Genomic DNA, 22,603 nt, shown 5'->3' on the forward strand with positions numbered 1-22,603 from the left:
GGTGTCATGTGATCAAACAGCGTAATTTAATTGGCTGAGAGCCGCTCAACTCGATCTAGTGCTGATTGCTCTGGCTTGGGTCATTCAAGTTCACCACTTTTGCAGTTGAATTTTTGCAGGCGAATTTTTGCAGGTGAATTTTTTGCAGGTGAATTTTTGCAGGTGAATTTTTTGCAGGGAAATTTGGAGGATAAAAATTCAGTGTTATAAATTCAATGTCTAAAAATACTTGAATTCTGATGACACTATATTTCTTCCATACAAAAACTGAGCGAGAGGGGCTGCTATTGTGTGTGCGTGTGGATAATAGCAAACACTGAAATACATTTTTTGCACACAGCAACGAATTTTGTTCACTCAAATTTAGCTTTTCTTCGCTCAAAATAAATTTCTCCTCAAAATGCAACACTTGCACCTGCAAATTTTTTTTACGTGCGCTCAGAATAGTGGCACAAAAATAACGCCATACACCCCTAGTTTTAATGGTTTGGGGCATACTGGGAAGTATATTACATGTACTTCCTAACTGTCTGTCTAACACTGTCATTTGTGGAAAAGCCCAATGAACCTCTTGACATCAACTATGAAACAATTTGTTTTTTGGTGAATGGATCATGAAGTAGTTTGTTGGCGCAGTTATAAATTACATTTACATACAGGACAAAAGTGTGCAAGATAAGTATACCACTAGAAATTTGGACTCAAGTAATGTTGTCAATTACTTTGCTGAGTGCAAAGCCAGAAAGATGACATTCAGATTCAACAATAGTTTGTGTTTTTTGGAAGGACTGATGTATGTAGGATATATCGAGAAGCTGGTCCATTAGAAATAGTTATCGAATGAGGAATTCTATTCATTAGTGTGCTGGTTTGGTACAGTGACCACAGTGAAGACATGTAGTTAATGGACTTCACCCGACTTCCGTTTGAGATTGCTGTTCATGGCACCGGAATGATACAGTTAATACTGTTGATTATTCCTGTACTATACAATTTTTGCATTTACACAGTGTGTGTCTGTGTGAGAGAGAGACAAAGTGAGAGAGTGAGATAGTGTGTATACTTGGGTACAAGTTGGTGGGAACAATAACCACTGTTTTTGTCCGCTAGAGTGGGATTTTCACTGCATATTCTGCACCAAATCTCTGTGCGTTCATCATTTGTTTGAAGCCAGCTCACCTCCTGCAACCACTTTTCCGAGAATACGCGCTTCTTTTGCAGTTCGGACTCCTGACATTTCTTTGGAGGTGGAGGAACACCAAAGTAATTGCGTAAAGGAGCTTGCTTCTTGGACATCTTTAAGAGTTCTAAACAAATGTCTGTCCTCCTCAAGAAAATCTTATGTACGCAAACGCGTGTTGCAACTTCTTATCTGGTGTGCGTCTTTTATTTTGACAGCAAATGCGCACCTGCGGACCACTTATGTGCACCCCTGGTCATATTGTAAATCCAAACACATGATCAAATAAACCCAACAGATTAGTATTTTTGTCTGCTGTTGATTTATTTTTTATGAGCTAGTGATGCAATACTTGTCTACACATATCCACAGGTGACAGCACATGATGCTTATTCTGAAACAACTGTGGGAAGGCTGGGCAGGATCCTGGTCCAGAAATTCACGTAAGGCATCCTCATTTTCTGTTGCACGTAGTTGTTGTTCATATCAGAATGGATCTCCAGGAACTGTGGTGCACTTCTGGTGAACGTTGGCCAGTTAACAGGCACGCTTGAGCCTCCGTTATTGGGATCTCTGTGGACATAAAAAGAAAAAAGTAAAACATAAATACAGCAGCTTAATTTATATTTCAATACTTGATTTAGTTGTTTGGTTTCTGTGATACTCTGACAATCGTTTGTGTTTATAGAATTATACCCAGTTTTGGCAAAGTTGGTCCAGTAGGAGATCATGGCGCCGGAGACACGGCGATGGCTTGGCCAGTATCCAAGTGGTGTGGTGAAGGGCTTTCCAAACACGTACTGCAGGTCGTCAGCGTGGTCAGCTCCCATCCAGCTTGGGTAGGGCATGATAAGACCACCCATACGGTTGGGCTCAGAGAAGAGGTAGGAGTAGGTGCGCCCAGTTCTTTAATGAGAAAAAACATTGATGTGACAATAACTACACCACTGACAAAAACAATTTGATTTTCATTTCTGTAATTATTTATATGAATGAAATTTTACTGAGACCACTATTATCTCATTAAACTGTGACATCTGTATTGCAAGATAATATTATCACGTGGCATGGTCAGCATGTAGATAAAGGGCAGCCTGTGTAGGAACCAGGAAGATGTAGTCCGTTCCTACTCCCACAATGGTTTTCTTGATGGTCTCCTGGCTGGGATTGCTTCCCCAGTTTGAAGTATAGGTGGAGTAGGCATTGTTCAGACCAACTGCGCCCTTCTCCTTTGTGTACGCTCCCAAGAGCCTCCTCACGTCGTCACTGAAATCCGAAAGTGAGGATTAAGGTCTGATAAAACACCTTACTGTCACCTAAGGTTTGATATAGTGTTACATCCATGTTGGCATTGTTATTGTTTCAACTGATCAAATGGCTCAAACTCACATAGGGGTGCTAATTAGATCCGAGTTGATTGACGGAACATCTAAAGCAGTGAAAATATGCCCGTCCATGTCATTGACTCCAGCAATGTAATCAATTTCAGCTGCATTGTGGAACAAGTGGGAAGGATCTTCTGGCAAGAAGTCCCCATCAATCACAGGAGACAGGACCAGGTTGAAGACAATGGGGTCTGAGAAATGCAGACAATTAAAACATGTACTATATGCAGAACAAACTTTGTTTTATATATACTGTGTTAGCCAGCATATAGTTTAAACTGTTGGATTTGCTTGTATCCCATTGAACTTTGTGAGCAATCTTGTCAGAAAAGCTTTCATCGTGTCTAAAATGAGAATGTAAAGTAGGCTGTGTGGAATGTAATCCTTACTATCGGGTGAACCGGACAAACTGATAGTGCCTGCCAGTGTTAGGGCTCCAGGATCAGCCATCTTCAAACAGGCAGCCATTCTGTTATCAGTTGGGCACTTGACCTTCTGAGCAACCTGCAGAGTGGGTGTAAATTAATAATTATGTGCCATTGTTAAAGCTGTTTACACAGATTTCGTATTCCTATTATTTGTTCCGAAAGAGTGATTATATCCAGAGAAGCTGCTATGTACCTCCTCAGCAAACTTGCGAGGGTTCTTGTTGATTCCCCAGGGGCAAAGTGCCACTCCACTCTGGGAGATGGCTCTCCTGATGATGCCTTTATTGTGGGGAGTGAGAGTCTGTGGGTGGAAGGTTAGGAAGAATACATTGTTTGATCTTGTGCAACAACTTTATGGTTTCCAGTGCAAATAGCAAGCCAACAATTGTAACCACTGTATCAGATGGGTGAGAACCAGGTCTAGGTCTGCTGTAAGTGTCACCTCAACATAAATTACTAAATTTGATCTGTTGACTGTGATGTTGCTGTACTGCTTACAGTGTTTTTATTTTAGCAAACAGTTTGTGCAGGAATTCGCTTCTTCAGTTCCTTGCAAACTAAGTTGCCAGTGTGAGTTTATAGCTCAAAACTCTATAATCTTGTCCAAATATGGTCACTGGTTCTAGCAACCAAAGATTTTGATATATGTGTGTATATATACATATCTGTGGAAATGTATTTTCACCTGGAAGCTAACACTAGCTCCACCTGCAGATTCCCCAAAGATGGTGATGTTGCCAGGGTCGCCTCCAAATGAGCGGATGTTTCTGTGTACCCAAGCAATGGCAGCCTGCTGATCCCACAAACCGTAGTTTCCTGAGGATCAAATATATTTCAGCTCATGAGAAGAATCACTGCTTAAATGGAAGTATTTTTATAAATGGCAACCTAGCAAGTGTGTGTAACTTACCAGGCAAGCCAGAGTCTCCACTGCTCAGGAAGCCCAGTGTTCCCACACGGTACCCCACCGTCACTACAATAACATTCCCTCTGTCTGCAATCTCCTGTCCGCTGTACAGGTAATTATTCAGGAAGTTCGCACCCATGGAGCCTCCAACCAGGAAGCCTCCTCCATAGATCCAAACCATGACAGGGAGATCGGCAGATACTAGAGGACAAAGTTAGTGAAATTTAGTCTTTGTCTAATTTACATTAAAAAATAAACAAATAACCTAGGGCTGCGCAAGTTAATGCGTTATTATCACATCAACGCATTCATTGATTAATAACGACAATTATTTTATTTTGAAGGTCCATGCTAACTGCCTCGGAACATAAAAAGTCACGGGTCACAGGAGGGATGGGATGTTGATCTGTGCAGGCTTGAAATGGGTGACATTATGCATCTCAACCAATGAGATCATTTATGGTGGGCTTGATAGTACTGCAGGGCAGAGTTGATAGAACTAAAGTTATTTGTAAGAGCTGCAAAGTTGAGTTTTCTTATCATCGGAGTACAGTGGTCTCTCGCTATAACGCGGTTCACCTTTTGCAACCTCGCTGTTTCACAGATTTTTTTGTGTGTGTGCAATTTTGCGTCCTTTTTTCCCCCTGCGCATTGTATTCTGCGTTCTCATTGACTGTAGACCATTGTCAATCAATCTCATGTCTCCTGTACAGTACAGAATGTGTTCAGCTTGTCAAATTAACATAAATCTTCGATCACTAGCAGTATGACTCTTACGTGCTGTACTGTATGTTTGTAAGTTATCTCCCCAACAAACACAACAGTGTCGACAAAACCTTTTGCACCGTCAAAGGCACCTGTGGTAGCACCCAAAAGGCAGAGGAAGATGCTAACCACCGCACAAAAAGTTGGACTTCTGGATATGCTAAAGGAAGGTATAAGTTACTGTATTTTTTGGACCATAAGGCACACCAGATTATAAGGCGCATTAAACAGGGTTTGATCTTTGGTTTCATTCTATAATACTGGATTTATTTTTCTACAAAGGTTTGAACTGTGAGAGTGTTTAAACGAGAGAGAAAAGTGTGAAAATGTTCATGTCTGTCTGAGAAAAGTGTATAAAGTGTGTAGTGAGGGGTTTTACAGCCTTAAAACATCTATAATAAGTGTAAAAAAATAAAGCTGACTACTTCATGGATTTCACCTATCGCTGGTTATTTTTAGAGCGTAACTTGCACGATAAACGAGGGACCACTGTACTTCAAGTCTGAAGTATCACTCAAACAAACAGTGGCAGGAGGATCGGCAGACTACATTGGATGCAGCTTGTAGGAGAAATATAGTTAAACAAAAGCAGGAGAAGCTAACAATCGCCATAACAAAGTGGCTAGCTACAAACTGCAAGTCAATTATTATCGTGGAAGATGTCGGTCTGAGGAACGTTCTTAGAACTGCAACAAATGATGGCATGTATGAGCCTCCCTCAAGACACACCAGAATTCACAAGCTGTACAAAAAGGAGAGCACTATGAAAGCAACTGTGTCATTATGTGCACTAGCTGTTGCTCCCTCTGGAATCTGGTGGACGTCACTAGGTAACCATAATTACCTGAGAGTTGCAGTACATTATATTGATGAACAGTGGGAGCTGCGTTTGCATGCTCTGACTGCAGCGAAAACAGAAGAGAGTGCCAAAGAGTAAGAAAATTTCAATTTAGAGGAATAGATAAATGCAGTAAATTTTGTCAACTCAATCTAGATTACTGAAGGTGGGTTTTGCGGGGGGGTTGACTGAGATTCTCCACCAGAAATCAAGAATAAACAGACTTCACAGAATAAAAGTCCTTTGACAGTAAATGATCTTGAACATCTCCCTGTGACAAAGAAGTCCTGCCATTGATTAATTCTTCAAACAGACTTCACAGAATAAAAGTCCTTTGACAGTAAATGATCTTGAACATCTCCCTGTGACAAAGAAGTCCTGCCATTGATTAATTCTTCGATCTTAAATATGATCAACCTATCTCTAATGGTCGGCTATGTACCACAGGCCTTCAAGCTGGCTGTGGTTAAACCTTTACTCAAAAAGCCATCTCTAGACCCAGCAGTCTTAGCTAATTATAGGCCAATCTCCAACCTTCCTTTCATATCAAAAATCCTTGAAAGAGTAGTTGTCAAACAGCTAACAGATCATCTGCAGAGGAATGGTTTATTTGAAGAGTTTCAGTCAGGTTTCAGAGCTCATCACAGCACAGAAACAGCTTTAGTGAAGGTTACAAATGATCTTCTTATGGCCTCTGACAGTGGACTCATCTCTGTGCTTGTCCTGCTAGACCTCAGTGCAGCGTTCGATACTGTCGACCATAATATCCTATTAGAGCGATTAGAACATGCTGTAGGTATTACAGGTACTGCACTGCAGTGGTTTGTATCATATCTATCTAATAGACTCCAATTTGTGCATGTAAATGGAGAGTCCTCTCCACACACTGAGGTTAATTATGGAGTTCCACAGGGTTCAGTGCTAGGACCAATTCTGTTTACATTATACATGCTTCCCTTAGGCAGCATCATTAGAAGACATAGCATACATTTTCACTGCTATGCAGATGACACCCAGCTCTATCTGTCCATGAAGCCAGATAACACACACCAATTAGTTAAACTGCAGGAATGTCTTAAAGACATAAAGACCTGGATGGCCGCTAACTTTCTGCTTCTTAATTCAGATAAAACTGAGGTTATTGTACTCGGCCCTGAAAATCTTAGAAATATGGTATCTAACCAGATTCATACTCTGGATGGCATTACCTTGGCCTCCAGTAACGCTGTGAGGAACCTTGGAGTCATTTTTGACCAGGACATGTCCTTCAACGCACATATTAAACAAATATGTAAGACTGCTTTCTTCCATTTGCGCAACATCTCTAAAATTAGAAATATCCTGTCTCAGAGTGACGCTGAAAAACTAGTTCATGCATTTATTACTTCCAGGCTGGACTACTGTAATTCATTATTATTAGGATGTCCAAAAAACTCACTGAAAAGCCTTCAGCTAATCCAAAATGCTGCAGCAAGAGTACTGACAGGGACTAGAAGGAGAGAGCATATTTCTCCTGTTTTGGCTTCCCTTCATTGGCTTCCTGTTAAGTCCAGAATTGAATTCAAAATCCTGCTCCTCACATACAAGGTCTTAAATAATCAGGCCCCATCTTATCTTAATGACCTTGTAGTACCATATCACCCTATTAGAGCACTTCGCTCTCGCTCTGCAGGCCTACTTGTTGTTCCTAGAGTATTTAAAAGTAGAATGGGAGGCAGAGCCTTCAGTTTTCAGGCCCCTCTTCTGTGGAACCAGCTTCCAGTTTGGATTCGGGAGACAGAAACTATCTCTACTTTTAAGATTAGGCTTAAAACTTTCCTTTTTGCTAAAGCATATAGTTAGGGCTGGACCAGGTGACCCTGAATCCTCCCTTAGTTATGCTGCAATAGACGTAGGCTGCCGGGGGATTCCCAAGATGCATTGAGTTTTTCCTTTCCAGTCACCTTTCTCACTCACTATGTATTAATAGACCTCTCTGCATTGAATCATATCTGTTATTAACCTCTGTCTCTCTTCCACAGCATGTCTTTTATCCTGTCTTCCTTCTCTCACCCCAACCGGTCGCAGCAGATGGCCGCCCCTCCCTGAGCCTGGTTCTGCCGGAGGTTTCTTCCTGTTAAAAGGGAGTTTTTCCTTCCCACTGTCGCCAAAGTGCTTGCTCATAGGGGGTCATATGATTGTTGGGTTTTTCTCTGTATCTATGAAGCGCCTTGAGGCGACTTTTGTTGTGATTTGGCGCTATATAAATAAAATTGAATTGAATTGAAATTGAATTGACAACAGAAAATGTTTCTGGTGGTACCTGAAAAAAATGAACATATTAATAAATGTTGACTTGCTGTTGATCAAATGGTGCCTGTTATAAAGTTATGCTCGTGATTCTATGTTGGATCTGATTAGATTCATGTTTATGTTGAGATCGACAAGAAGTGTTTTAACTGCTACTGTGTTAAGGAAATAGTGCTGTTAAAAAGCACCTTATTTCTTTAAAGACGTTGCTAACTGATAGCAACGTTGCTAACTCATATAGCACATCCGCTATATGAGATGTGCACTTCTCATGTAGCAGTGCTATGGGTGCCGGTTTAGCTCAGTGGGTGATCAGGTGTATGGCTGGAAAGCAGTGGGCCTGGGTTTGAGTCCGACCTGCGGCCTTTTCCTGCGTGTTCTCGCAGAGAATCATGCAATTCATGCGATCACAATTTAAAAAATTTAATCGTTGCCCAGCACTAAAATAAACTTTTGTGCATTTCTGTTTTTACCTGAGCTGCCATGAGGAACCCAGATGTTAAGGTACAGGCAGTCTGTACTGCCGATGTAGTCAGTCATCACAAGGTTCAACTGAAGGCATCTGGGCTTGTAGCCTTTGGCCTGTAGAATACCTGACCAGAAACACATTAAAAGAGTTAAATATTACATTTGAAAAATTATCAGGATACATTATGTATGTTACTTCACACAGTGCACGTCTTAGCTTGCCTACCTTTGCAAGTAGTAGAAGTAATTTTCTATTGACTGATTAAAGTTAACAGGAGACATGCAGAAAAGGCTGCTGAGAGTTTCAGAGATAACAGCTAAAGACTGATGAGAAACTTAATCAGTCTACCTACCATCCCAACCACGGTGAGGTCTTGGTTTCTCAAATGTTCCAGGAGCATCAGCAAAGGGAATCCCCAAGAAGATATCCATGGATCGGCCTGATCCCAGACTCTTCGATTTTCCCTTAACCTTCCCTCCCTCGGTCTGCACCACACCAAGCTAAAGAGATAAAGCACAATGAGATTAAAAAATGTTGATACGTTTGTAGCTAAATAGTCTTTGCACAACAAGATGACAAAAAATCCTGTAAACATGAAAAATACACATTTTGTGTAACACTTACAGAGGCCGCAGAGGCCGTCTCTAGAAACAAAGCAACAGCAATCAAAATCCCCAGCGTCAGCATCATGAGTAACTGGCAGAATGGCACCGATTGTCACCCTGACTTTTATAAAGCGGACTCCTCCCCTGGACAACATCTGACCTGTGTGAAGTTCGTGGGCCTGCTTTTCTCACAGTTACATAATATTTAACCACCTTGTGTACATTACACCTTCCCAAATACTTCCCGTGTATCATATCATTATATCATTAATTTCCATATTTTCGAGATGGAAAATAAGTTGTTTTAGACTCAGTGAGCAGAGAGACAAATTTAGCCAAATGTTCATGTAAGTTGCCTAATGTGTAAGAATGACCACAGGTCAGGATGTATTTTGAAATATTTCACGCAGAGAAATAATGACAGTCTGATTCTGGACATGCAAAGAAGGCTACTAGTATTATTTTTGGCATCTCGTTTTTCAATTTAATGAATTACTTCAAAAATAGAGAGCTGGTTCAAAAAACACACAAACAAAACAGACAGAGATTGTGTTACAGTCCTGACCCGAGCCTTCGTAAGACGTGCAAGTGATTAATCTTTCACGTGTGACTTTGAGTTTCCCCCCTTTCCCCCCCACTATTTATCAGGAAACCATCCTCTATTGAGTTTACACAGCTGTCAGACTGTGCACAGAGTCACACTCCTCTAGACAATCTGAAAAGTTAACCATTATGTTTTGAATGCTTCAAAACTGAACTGTAAATACCTTTATTGTAGCCTACAATTAATAACTATTTCTACTATAAAGTGCAAATTTGCTGAGTCAGCGTTATATCTTATGTGCTTTTCCACGGCTACTGATTTTATCTGTGACATAATCTATACACCTATGGGGTCCATGCATATACAGCAACAGTGTCTGCATGTGCATGACACTCACCTGCCACATATCTAGTCAGCCAATCACATGACAGCAACTACTGCGTTTAGGGATGTAAGCATGGTCCAGATGACCTGCTGACCCCCAAATGGCAAAGAAAAGCAATTTAAGTGACTTTGAATGTGACTTGGTTGTTGATGCTAGTCTGTGTATTTCAGAAACTGCTGATCTACTGGGAGTTTCCCTCACAATCATCTCTAGGGTTCAAAGGGCATGGTCTGAAAATGAGAAAATGACCAGTGAGCAGCAGTTCTCTGGGTGAAAAATGCCTTGTTGATGTCAAACATCAGAGGAGTTGACTTTTAGGTTTGTTAGGTATGAAGCTATCATTAGCTTGCTAGCCCTGACATCTCCACATATATATATTTAGAGCTTCAGGTGTAAATTCATATAGATCAAATAAAACTAAGACAACCATATTTGTCTCTGCTATGCTAATTTTTAATGAACTAGCACTGATACTGATACTTTTAGATCAACACGTCTGCACATGTCCACAGCGGATAGCACATGCTCCTTATTCAGAGCCCACTGTGGGAAGGCTGTGCAGGATGCTGGTCCAGAAATGCACATAACACAGCCTCATTTCCTGCTTTATGTAATTCTGGTTCATGTCAGAATTGATCTCCAGGAACATGTCACCACTTGTTGGTAGCTCTGTTAACATAACCAAAAAATGAAAACGTTACTGGTGTGTTTTTAATTTATATTAAAATAACTGATTCAGTTGATGGATTTCTGTGACACTCCTATCTATTGTGTCTGCAGTTATACCCAGTTTTGGCGAAATTGGTCCAGTGGGAGATCAAGTAGTCAGAGAAATGGGAATGGCTTCGCCAGTATAAAAGTGGTGAGCTGAAGGGCTTTCCGAACACGTACTGCAGGTTGTCAGCACGGTTAGCTCGAAAATTTTATGCAGAAGTGCTGATCAGTGTATAAGCTGAGATCCTATATTTAGAGCTTCAGATGGTCATATTGTAAATCCAAACACATGATCAAATAAACCCAACAGATTAGTATTTTTGTCTGCTATCCATTTATTTTTCATGAGCTAGTGATGCAATACTTGTCTACACATATCCACAGGTGACAGCACATGATGCTTATTCTGAAACAACTGTGGGAAGGCTGGGCAGGATCCTGGTCCAGAAATTCACGTAAGGCATCCTCATTTTCTGTTGCACGTAGTTGTTGTTCATGTCAGAATGGATCTCCAGGAACTGTGGTGCACTTCTGGTGAACGTTGGCCAGTTAACAGGCACGCTTGAGCCTCCGTTATTGGGATCTCTGTGGACTTAAAAAGAAAAAAGTAAAACATAAATACAGCAGCTTAATTTATATTTCAATACTTGGTTTAGTTGCTTGGTTTCTGTGATACTCTGACAATCGTTTGTGTTTATAGAATTATACCCAGTTTTGGCAAAGTTGGTCCAGTAGGAGATCATGGCGCCGGAAACACGGCGATGGTTGTCCCAGTATCCAAGTGGAGTGGTGAAGGGCTTTCCAAACACGTACTGCAGGTCGTCAGCGTGGTCAGCTCCCATCCAGCTTGGGTAGGGCAATAAAGGACCGCCCAGACGGTTGGGCTCAGAGAAGAGGTAGGAGTAGGTGCACCCAGTTGAGAGGGGGAAGAAAACCGTGATGTGACAATAACTACACCACTGACAAAAACAACTGGAGTTTCGTTTCTGTAATTATTTATATGAATGAAATTTTACTGAGACCAGTATTATCTCATCAAACTGTGACATCTGTATCGCAAGATTATTACGTTATTCTCACTAGAGATGGCATGATACGACTTTTTTATGTCAGATACTGATATAAATTTGGATATCTGCCGATACCAATATTAATCTGATATAATGTATTTTATAATCAATAAAATTGTTTTTTTTTTATATCTTGCTGCATTTTGTATAAGTTCATACTCAGATTTTAAAAAACAAAACACTAAAGCTATTCTGTTATACCTGTATGTAAAAAATACACTGCACCCAAAATATTTCATAGTTCAGCAATACTGATCAATCTAATAAACTTGAACCTACGCCATCCTCCCTATTCTGGTATTTTAAAGAGTAAACAACCTAACTAATAAGGTTGCCAATTCCCAGCAAAAAAAAAATAAAAAATAGGGAACCACCCCCCACCCTGTGGTGCTTAATCGACGTAATCAACTTTAATTTAATGCATGTGTAAAACAAATGCACAGAAATCAATTATATTTCTAAAACTAGAAAGCAAAAATTTCGGAAGAAATTTTAAGTGTGCCTATGCCGCTGCTAATCAGTGTAGTTTGCCATTCATACAGCTACAGAGAGCAAAACGCAGCAGAGCAGCCATTCTCCACCATGAACTATGGTAAAAACAAACACCGCTCGCGCCTCACAGATGACAGCTTACAGTTTTGTGTAAAGATGAGGTGACTTCGTACAGCCCCGATTTGCAGACGCTGTGCACAGAGGTTCATGAGCAGAAGTCCCATTGTACCACGGCAGACCCGACAATGTTTGCATGAACACGCTTTGAAGCATTACGTTATGGACCACTTTTCACACATGGTTGGTGTACCCACACAGCCGGCTGTAGCTTTTCAACTCACAGCACAACACACACTCAAAAAACAGCCGAGAGAGCACAGACTTTACACCCGTGGGTCCACCTCCCCTGCAGCGGCACTGCAGACCACGCCCCGCCACACACATCAAACACGTAAAATAAATATTTATGCACTTTTGGATTCACTTTTTGTTTTTTGTTATTTTTACACAGTGTTCTGAATGATGAACAATGGTCTACAGCCAATCTTGTGTATTGTTATACAAACTTTGGTTGTAAGATTCAGATAACTATTTAATAAAAGCTAAATATTTTATATGAGAGTAAGAAAGAAAAGTATATCTTTGTGTCCCCCTTTCCCTGTTAATGCCCTACCTGGCCCTTAGAATTGTGCTGATAAGAGGTGAAATGGTTGAAAATTCTGCAGAAAAGAGGTAAATCAGCAGAATTTCTGCTGAAAATAGGTAAAGAAGCAGAAAGTGGCGCTGAAAAGAGATGAATCAGCAGAATTTCTGCTCAAAAGAGTTTTCCTGAAAACAGCTGAGATTTGTGCTGATAAGAGGTGAAAAGGCTGAAAATTTTGCAGAAGAGGTGAATAAGCAGTATTTGGACTGAAAAGAGGTGAAAATTCTGAAAATTCCGCTGAAAAGAGGTGAATGAGCAGAATTTCTGCTGAAAAGAGTTTTTTTCTGAAAACAGCAGAAAAACTGAAAATTTTGCTGAAAAGCGGTGAAAAAGCTGAAATTTGTGTTGAAAAGAGTTAAAAAAGTTTAACTGTTAACTGAAAGAAATGTTGCCATAAGCGGGATTTGAACCCCGGCCTCCCAGTCTGAGAACGGCTGCTCATCTCACTGAGCTAAAACACAGCTCAGCCCGGCGAGCAGAAATAAGTGACCACATTGATAATGTGGCAGAAATGGGCAAAAAATATTGCATAAAAAATTCAATATCTCAAAAAGTATAGAAGTTATGAGCACCAAAAGTCATAGCAATAATGAGCAATAAGCAACCAGAATAATAAAGAATAAAGAGAAACAGGAATGCCTTTGAGGGCATCCACACAATAATATGAAGAACTAGAAAAATGTGCATTTCCTGCGAAAATGCTGTGTGGATGCCTTAACGCTGAAGATGTCTGCTGAAAGAAGCTGAAAAAGTTGAAAAGTTGCAAAAAGTTGTATGGCGGTGAAGAAACTGAAAATTCTGCTGAAAACAGGTGAAGAAGCAAAAAATTTTTGCTGAAAAGTGGTGAAAAAAAACGTTGCCTTGAGCAGGATTCGAACCTGGCCCTCCTGGTCTCAAGGGGACTGCTCATCTCACTGAGCCAAACTCATTCTCACAAAGAAGAGGTGGAGAGACTGACAATTCTGCTGAAATGAACAGAAGCTGCTGAGAATTGTGCTGATAAGAGGTGAAAAGGCTGAAAACTTTGCAGAAAAGAGGTCAATCAGCAGAATTTCTGCTGAAAAGAGTTTTTTTCATAAAACAGCTGAGATTTGTGCTGATAAGAGGTGAAAAGGCTGAAAACTTTGCAGAAAAGAGGTCAATCAGCAGAATTTCTGCTGAAAAGAGTTTTTTTCATAAAACAGCTGAGATTTGTGCTGATAAGAGGTGAAAAGGCTGAAAATTTTGCAGAAGAGGTGAATAAGCAGAATTTGGGCTGAAAAGAGGTTTTTGCTGAAAACAGCTGAAAAAGCTGGGATTTGTGCTAAAAAGTGGTGAAAAAACTGAAAATTCTGCTGAAAAGGGGTTGTTAATTTGGGTTGAACCCAGGACTGTATAGGCGTTGGCTGAATAGCAGTGGTGTTCACCTTGGGGTGTCGGTCAGAACACACAGGACGCACAGATAAAGGTTATACCGTCTTTACTGTGATTCCTCAGCTTAACAGCACAGTACAGCAACACAGTAATGCAACCGCAGGCTTACAGAGTGGTGAGGGGTGTCGGTGTGTGGTCTGTGAACAGAACATATACAGAATACTGAATGTAATAAACATCTAAGTCATGAATTATGATGCATTAGCGTTCTTCGAATCTAACCAGAACTACAAATGGGAATTCCTATATGAACATCTACATGCACGAGTTTCATACACTACTCTCAAACCCTTACAGTACATGACATTGATTGCCAATACACCCAACAACAATATATCACAAACACCAAATCGTTTAGCTTACAGCTAGCAGGTATGTAGCATAACAGGTAGCATTAGTAGCATGAACTAGCCACATAGCGAACAGGTCGATACACATTGCACTTGTACATCCACTAAATGTCTAATTGGCATAAAAGACTAAAACTGTCCTTTCCAGGCATGGCTCCACGTCTACTCACAGTTCTTTAGCGACGCACACAACTCACACCGTGTGTAGACATCCCCTGCTGAGTCAGTCTGCCAGGTGGCTCTTGCTATGTGTTAGCTCCAACTCTGATCACTGGAACGTGTGCTCAATAGTGCAACTGTGCTCTCTCGCCACAAGGGGGCTCCCCCACAGCTGACAGCCTTTTCAACAGGGGTGAAAAAGCTGAAATTTGTGTTGAAAAGAGTTTAAAAAAAAAGTTTAACTGTTAACCCTTGTGCGCCCGCCTGTTCTCGGGGCGTGGGTCGTGGTGACCCCCCGAGGGGCGTGTGTGTTGTTATTAGGATGGTATTGATGAGGATGATGATGATGGTGGTGATGATGATGGTGGTGATGGGGGGCTCTTGGTAACCCCCTCGGGGCATATGTGTGTTATGATGATTAGGGTGGGGGTCGCTAGAACCCCCACGGGGCATATGTGTGTTATGATGATGATGATGATGATAATGGTGGTGATGGGGGGGGTCTTGGTAACCCCCTCGGGGCATATGTGTGTTATGATGATTAGGGTGGGGGTCGCTAGGACAGTACGCAGTTGGGACAGTACGTGACGGCGCAGTTGGTGCACACGTGCACTCGGCACTCGTGGCACAGGATCTTGGTCTTGACGTCTTTGCTCCTGGGACACGCGCGGCACCTTCGCCTCTTGACCGGAGAGGAGTCGCGTGGCGTAGCGTTAGAGGCGGCACGAGCATCGGCGTCGGCACCGTCGGCCTCGGTGGTAGTACCTCGGACCGCGACTCTGCCTCCTCCTCCTCCTCTGCCTCCTCCTCCTCCCGGTCCTCGCGCTAACGCCCTGGCTTCGAGCATGGGGCGCGCGAGCGCTTTGCCCAGTCGCTCGAGGAAGAGCCTTCGCTTGTTGAGCTTGCCCGCCATCCAGTCGGGGTGAATTTCCCTCCAGAGCACGAACGCGTTGTAGGCCGCGACGTCGACCATGTTGTGGAAAAGGGCCACGGGCCACCTGCAGGTCTTTCTCCTGCAGCTGTACGTGCTCACGACCTTGTCCAGGTTGTCGACGCCTCCCTTGGTGCGGTTGTAATGCAGCACCAAGGGTGGTTTTGGGAAGTAGGCCATGAACGAGGAGGCCTCGTCTCGCGCTGCCGCCACGGCCTCTTCGGTGGGGCCTCGTCCTCACGGGTCGAGGTCGTCGTTGTTCTCGTTGTCTTCTTCCTCCTCTTTGTCGTCTTCTTCCTCCTCTTTGTCGTCTTCGTCGTCGTCTTCTTCTTCTTCCTCCTCTTCGTCGTCGTTGTCTTCTTCTTCTTCTTCTTCATAGTCTTCGTCTTCTTCTTCATCGTCATCATCGTCATAATCGTCGGCTACATCTGCGTCGCGAGTTTCACCGACATCGCAATGCCCGCGATCGCGCCCAAGATCATCAACGCCACCTGAAGCACGGCCGGCGTCCTCCCGCCAAAGCTCCGAAACCCCCCGCCCGCAGTCGACGTCTTCTTCGTCTTCTTTGTCTGCTTCTTCTTCTTCTGTGTCTTCGTCTCCTTCTCTGCCTTTCAGCTCGCCTTGCGAGCCATCAGCCTGGCATAATTGCAACCGAATTTCTTGGCCGTGCTCGCGTAGGCCGCGCGCACTGCCCGGTAAACCATGGTCCGCTACCTCGTCGTCTTCGCCCTCCTGCTCCTCCGAGCAGCGCTCCTCCTCTGCGAGCGTTCGGGCTGTCGAGTCGTTATCCTCCTCGGCCTCTTCCTCTTCTTCTTCCTCCTCCTCCTCCTCCTCAGAGTCCTCCTCCTCCACCTCCGAGTTCTCCTCTTGTTGTTGCTGCTGCTGCTGCTGCTGCTGCTCTTGGTCTTCCTCGACCCCTAGCCCTCGATAGCGAAACGTGGCCGGTAGCAACAACGGAGCGACCGTAGCCCACCCCGCGTACGCCAAACGCGCTGGTGTTGGTGATGGTGATTGCGACGGCGAGCGGGAGGAGGAGGACGGCGATGACGCCGCCGGCGAATGCGGTCCACCTGTACCAACCTTAGTGCTCTTTGGCTCCCACGGTCTAGTGCGTGACATTGTCTTCTTCGTCTTCTTCTTTCTCGTTGGCACCTTGTTGCCGTTGTTGTTGTTGTTGTTGTACAGCACGCGGCCGGACACCGCCTCTGTAACTTGTAACCCCGACACGCTTAGTACCCGCCATCCACGCTCTTATCATCTCGCCGCGCGACGCGGTGTGCTTTCGCCAGGGTGTTTCTCGACCACCTCTCTCTCTCTCTCTCTCTCCCATCCCGTCGGGGGATCTCGCGACCCCAACCTCCTCCCTCCCTCCGCGGGGGACCCGCATCCCCCGACCCCGCCGCTCTCCCCCTGGCGGGTGCATCAGGGTTAATAAAATGATCAGCGTTGCTGCTTTACCAGGTGTAATAATTAAGTTTAACAGGCCAGGCATCCATGAAAACAGAATTTATTAAATTTAACGGAGTTAGAAGTTAACAGGAAGTTAACTTGCTAGTTTCCACCTAAACATGAAATACCATATTCAGACTGAGAGACTTTGGAAAAAATTAAAACGTAGAGCCCTGATATCACTTCCAACATAAATGAAGACAGAAAACTAAACACCAGTGATGTTTGTAGGGTTACTGAAGTTGGTCTAGCTGGTATATAATGATGTGCTAGGTGATCGCTAGCGACCCAGCTAAACAGTAAAGCTGGAGGATGAACGCTAACTTTTTTCCAAGTTCCAAGGGTTCCCGATAGTTAGGGACAAATGCAGTTGCATGGTAAGGTGCTGTAAACGGACCAAACTTCAGTCGGGAGAACAACTGAGATAATCCATCCACAATACGAGGTTAGTCATTAATATACTGCAACAACATGGGAATAGAGCAGCTGCAAGAGAATTCAACATAAATGAATCAATAGTACGGAAGTGGAGGAAGCAAGAAGAATGAATTGAGTAAAGTTTGACTTATCTGACTGTTTTGTTTCGCTTAATGCACCTTATAATCTGGTGTGCCTTATGGTACAAAAAATACAGTACGCATTACCATTTTTTTTTTGTTTTCCTGTCATGCCTGTTTCATTCATTCTGGAAGTACCGTATCCACTAGGTCACTGACTCTGGGAGAGACCAATAGTTATCAGTAGTGTAGGAGAGAAAGGGACAGGTAAAACACAGAATAGTATATTTTAACAATTATGTAACTGTTATACCTAAAAGAAAAAAAATATCTTTGTTTTGATAATGTGGTTTCAAGATCTAATATTTGTGATAGAGATGGACCGATCCGATATTACGTATCGGTATCGGTCCGATACTGACCTAAATTACTGGATCGGATATCAGAGAGAAATAAAAAATGTAATCCGAGCCGAAGTATCACAAAATCACCTCACAAACCACTACTTGGCGTAACCCAGCTCGGCGCATCGGAGCAGTATGTGTCACGTGATAGAGCGGCTGTTGTCTGCGAGACCTGTCGGCGGTCTGTTGGAGTATTTGGAGCCTCGCTACATGCTTCCTAACTGCGGCATTTCATCTCGGCGAAAACTATCCCAGAGAAGTAAAGCAAGTGTGTAAGTTCATCCCTGAATGTTTGCATAGTATTTCCACGTTAAGCTTAATAACTGATATATTGAGCCCCAGCTGGACTGGCCATCGGAGTTCCATATTGAGGTGAAAAGGAAGCGATTTGTCCCGTACTTCAGCTAGAATTAAAAAATAGACATTTTTGTCTTTGCTGCGCAGTTGCATCTACTTCTCTCATTCACTCCCCCTTCCTCTCCTGTTATTACTTCAAGCATGAAACTGATCAATGATCAGCTGATCGGCTTTTCTGCCGCAAGTCCCGTCTTTCTTGTTTGTTTATCGCCCACTTTGCGCTAGAAAGAGGAGACCAGCGGATAAGCAACAGCAGTGTGTTTAAGTGTGATAAGCTGTTGTTAGAATGTATTTAATATTACTTTCTAGTATCAGCTGAGGTTTGCTGGAGCCACAGCTGTAAAAGCTGCTGGTCATGATATCTGTTTGGACATCTGGTGAGAGGGAAACATGAAGATGAAATCAGGAGATGTCCTTACTGAATCATCAGAGCTGAACAGGTGATGGAGAAACAGGTTTACCTTTTAGGTGACATGAATGAGTTGAAGGGAAGTTATGAACTGTTTCTGAGAGACAAATAACACCAGGATCCTTTTCTACGCAGCTGACAGCTGGTAACTGTGCGGGGGCCAGGTTGGGCATTAACAGGGAAAGGGGGGCACAAAGAAATATTTTTCTTTGTTATGTCATTTAAAAACTTTGAATAAATAATTATCTGAATCTTACAACAAAAGTGGCCATCTGATTAAATGTATAGAAATCCATTATTGTATATAGTAACTAATAAGTCTAATATACACCCTAGTAAGCTATAGTACTTTATCCTTTGGGAAGGTACCATCTGTGCAGTCTGCAATTCTGTTGAAGAAAGATGTTGAATCTATTTAATTATTGTAGAAAAATAATTGATTTCTGTGCATTTGTTTTACACTTGCATTAAATTAAAGTTGATTACATCGATTAAGGGGGAGGTTGCCAACTCCCAGCAATAGGGTTGCTGGGAGTTGGCAACCCTATTAGTTAGGTAGGTAAGTACTCTTTAAAATACCAGAATAGGGAGGATGGTGTAGGTTTAAATTTATTATATTGATCAATGTTGCTGAACTATAAAATGTTTTGAGTGCATTTTTTGCATACAGGTATAACAGAATAGCTTCAGTCTCTTGTTTTTTTAAAACTTGAGTATGAACTTATACAAAATGCAGCAAGATATTTATAAAAAAAAAACAGTTTTATTGATTACAAAATACGCTATATCGGCTTCATATCGGTATCGGCAGATATCCAAATTTATGATATCGGAATCGGTATCGGACATTAAAAAGTGGTATCGTGCCATCTCTAATTTGTGATAATACAATTTTGGTCTTTTTTCCCATTTGTCTCTTGGATAGGCCCCCAACTTGTGCAGTGTCTCTTGGGCATGTGCCCAAAATGCCAATTGGATAATCTGGCACAGTTGAAAATAGGTGCCTTTTCTGAAATGTTTTAATCAGGGGTGGGAAATTAACGCGTTATTTGCCATTAATTAATTTGAAAAAAATAATGTGTTGTTAATAATGCGTAAAAAAAAAAAAGCATTTAATTGCATTCCAAGCAAAGGGGAACTTTTCTCAATGCGTGGTATACCGATTACACTGATGCACACATCAGAGCTACAAAGAATCAAAAGAAAGTGCGTTGCTAGGACTGATCGGAGGCAAATTTCATTTCAAAAGATTACCATACAACATTTGCATACAACAGACGCACTTCAACCTTACGGTACCATCTAAATCCAAAACATGTTGCAGCGAGCACAGAAACTGTGGGAGCTGTTAGTGCTAGCAGTCCCAGTTCAAGTACCAACAAAAATTGTCAGCAGCCCAAACTTGATGAAATGACTGGCTTCAGGACCAAAATTAGTAAGTCAACATAAATAAACAAGTGTTTACTTCTTCCCACTCCCTTTCAACATGTAAATTAATCAGAATGTTTTTTTGTATGTATTTTGTATAGTATTTTTTTTCTCTCTTATTTTCTTTTCTAAATGTACCTGTATATTGTTCACATGTTGAAATAAATTACCAATCAATCAATCAATCAATCAATCAATCAAACATCGGACAAACTTACAAATTCTCTTGCAAAATGGATTGCTCTGGATCCGTGGTTCTTAAACTGTGGTATGCTACCACTGGTGGTACATGGGCTCACTCTAGTGGTACGCAGGAAGTATCCCCCCAAAAATGTAAGTTTAAATAATATCCAATGTTCTGATTGAGGTATTTCTGAAAAATTAAAACCTACAGCTCTGCTATCATTTCCGATACAAATGAAGACAGAGGATGGAGGATGAACACTAACCTTTTTCCACTCGATAAAAGTTAACGCGAGGGTTCCCGATGGTTAGGGACAAATGCAATCGCATGTCAGGATGATGTAAAGGGACCAAACTTCAGTCAGGAGAACAACTGAGGCAATCCATCCACAATACGAGGTTAGTCATTAATATACTGCTGCATGGGTTGGGCTGTAGTTACATCGTAAGGTTTTAAAAACTGAGCTTTAAAATAAACGGTGGTAATAAAAACTGAGAGGGCGACAGTGATCACTGCCTTTTTTTAGGGGCTTGTTCATATTAAATAGATCATTAAACAGATTTAATGTAGTGCAGTTGTTATTATTATCACTTGTCACATCTGGTTTATGACATCTAAAATAAATAACATACATATAAGAAATACATTTGTCTTGTGTAAACTGTATATGGTGTTTATACTTCAATACAGTTAGCGTCAGGTGATCCAACTTTCCAGCTGCCGTGCCAAAGGACTATTTCAAGTAAAAATTCAACAGCTTTATGACACTGAAAAGCAAGCAAAATTAGATGCATTACAGACAACACTGCTAATATGGAGGAACGACACCAGGAGCAAACACTCTGTGTTCCTCCGCCACTGCCTCGTTTGAGTTTTGGACGAAATGGATTCTGGGATATTGCATTTCGTCATTTCGAGCTGATTGGAGATCAAAACAGTCCAATCAGATTTTTTTTGCATCCAAGTCTGTGATTGGCTGGTTTTGTGGCACAAATATAACGGTGTACAGAAAGAGTTGAGCGCAAGCAACACATTGTGAGCAAGCGCAAATGCAAAAACTGAGCGAGAGGGGCTGCTATTGTGTGTGCGTATGGATAATAGCAAACACTGAAATACATTTTTTGCACACAGCAACGAATTTTGTTCACTCAAATTTAGCTTTTCTTCGCTCAAAATAAATTTCTCCTCAAAATGCAACACTTGCACCTGCAAATTTTTTTTACGTGTGCTCAGAATAGTGGCACAAAAATAACGCCATACACCCCTAGTTTTAATGGTTTGGGGCATACTGGGAAGTATATTACATGTACTTCCTAACTGTCTGTCTAACACTGTCATTTGTGGAAAAGCCCAATGAACCTCTTGACATCAACTATGAAACAATTTGTTTTTTGGTGAATGGATCATGAAGTAGTTTGTTGGCGCAGTTATAAATTACATTTACATACAGGACAAAAGAGTGCAAGATAAGTATACCACTAGAAATTTGGACTTGAGTAATGTTGTCAATTACTTTGCTGAGTGCAAAGCCAGAAAGATGACATTCAGATTCAACAATAGTTTGTGTTTTTTGGAAGGACTGATGTATGTAGGATATATCGAGAAGCTGGTCCATTAGAAATAGTTATTGAATGAGGAATTCTATTCATTAGTGTGCTGGTTTGGTACAGTGACCACAGTGAAGACCTGTAGTTAATGGACTTCACCCAACTTCCGTTTGAGATTGCTGTTCATGGCACTGGAATGATACAGTTAATACTGTTGATTATTCCTGTACTATACAATTTTTGCATTTACACAGTGTGTGTCTGTGTGAGAGAGAGACAGAGTTAGATAGTGTGTATACTTGGGTACAAGTTGGTGGGAACGATAACCACTGTTTTTGTCTGCTAGAGTGGGATTTTCACTGTATATTCTGCACCAAAACTCTGTGCGTTCATCATTTGTTTGAAGCCAGCTCACCTCCTACAACCACTTTTCCGAGAATACTTTTTGCAGTTCGGACTCCTGACATTTCTTTGGAGGTGGAGGAACACCAAAGTAGTTGCGTAAAGGAGCTTGCTTCTTGGACATCTTTAAGAGTTCTAAACAAATGTCTGTCGTCCTCCAGAAAATCTTATGTACGCAAACGCGTTATCTGGTGCGCGTCTTTTATTTTGACAGAAAATGCGCACCTGCAGACCACTTATGTGCACCCCTGGTCATATTGTAAATCCAAACACATGATCAAATAAACCCAACAGATTAG

The 22,603-nt window shown here is 41.9% G+C and overlaps 1 protein-coding gene across 1 annotated transcript; it reads right to left on the minus strand.

The window, feature by feature from the left end:
• Positions 1-1,483: 1,483 nt before the first annotated feature.
• On the minus strand, positions 1,484-9,002 carry LOC146383479 (bile salt-activated lipase-like). Its single transcript, XM_084934760.1, has 11 exons — positions 8,886-9,002; positions 8,614-8,761; positions 8,266-8,385; positions 3,904-4,101; positions 3,679-3,809; positions 3,187-3,294; positions 2,955-3,069; positions 2,570-2,756; positions 2,243-2,446; positions 1,877-2,086; positions 1,484-1,753 (listed from the first exon to the last, which is right to left on the minus strand). The coding sequence occupies exons 1-11, from the start codon at positions 8,949-8,951 to the stop codon at positions 1,570-1,572; spliced, it is 1,671 nt and encodes a 556-aa protein (XP_084790886.1). The 5' UTR covers positions 8,952-9,002; the 3' UTR covers positions 1,484-1,569.
• Between the last annotated feature and the right edge of the window lie 13,601 nt (positions 9,003-22,603).

Source organism: Perissodus microlepis, chromosome 7 (genome assembly GCF_051167445.1).
Source record: "Perissodus microlepis isolate ML-2025 ecotype Zambia chromosome 7, ASM5116744v1, whole genome shotgun sequence".
Taxonomy (NCBI): domain Eukaryota; kingdom Metazoa; phylum Chordata; class Actinopteri; order Cichliformes; family Cichlidae; genus Perissodus; species Perissodus microlepis.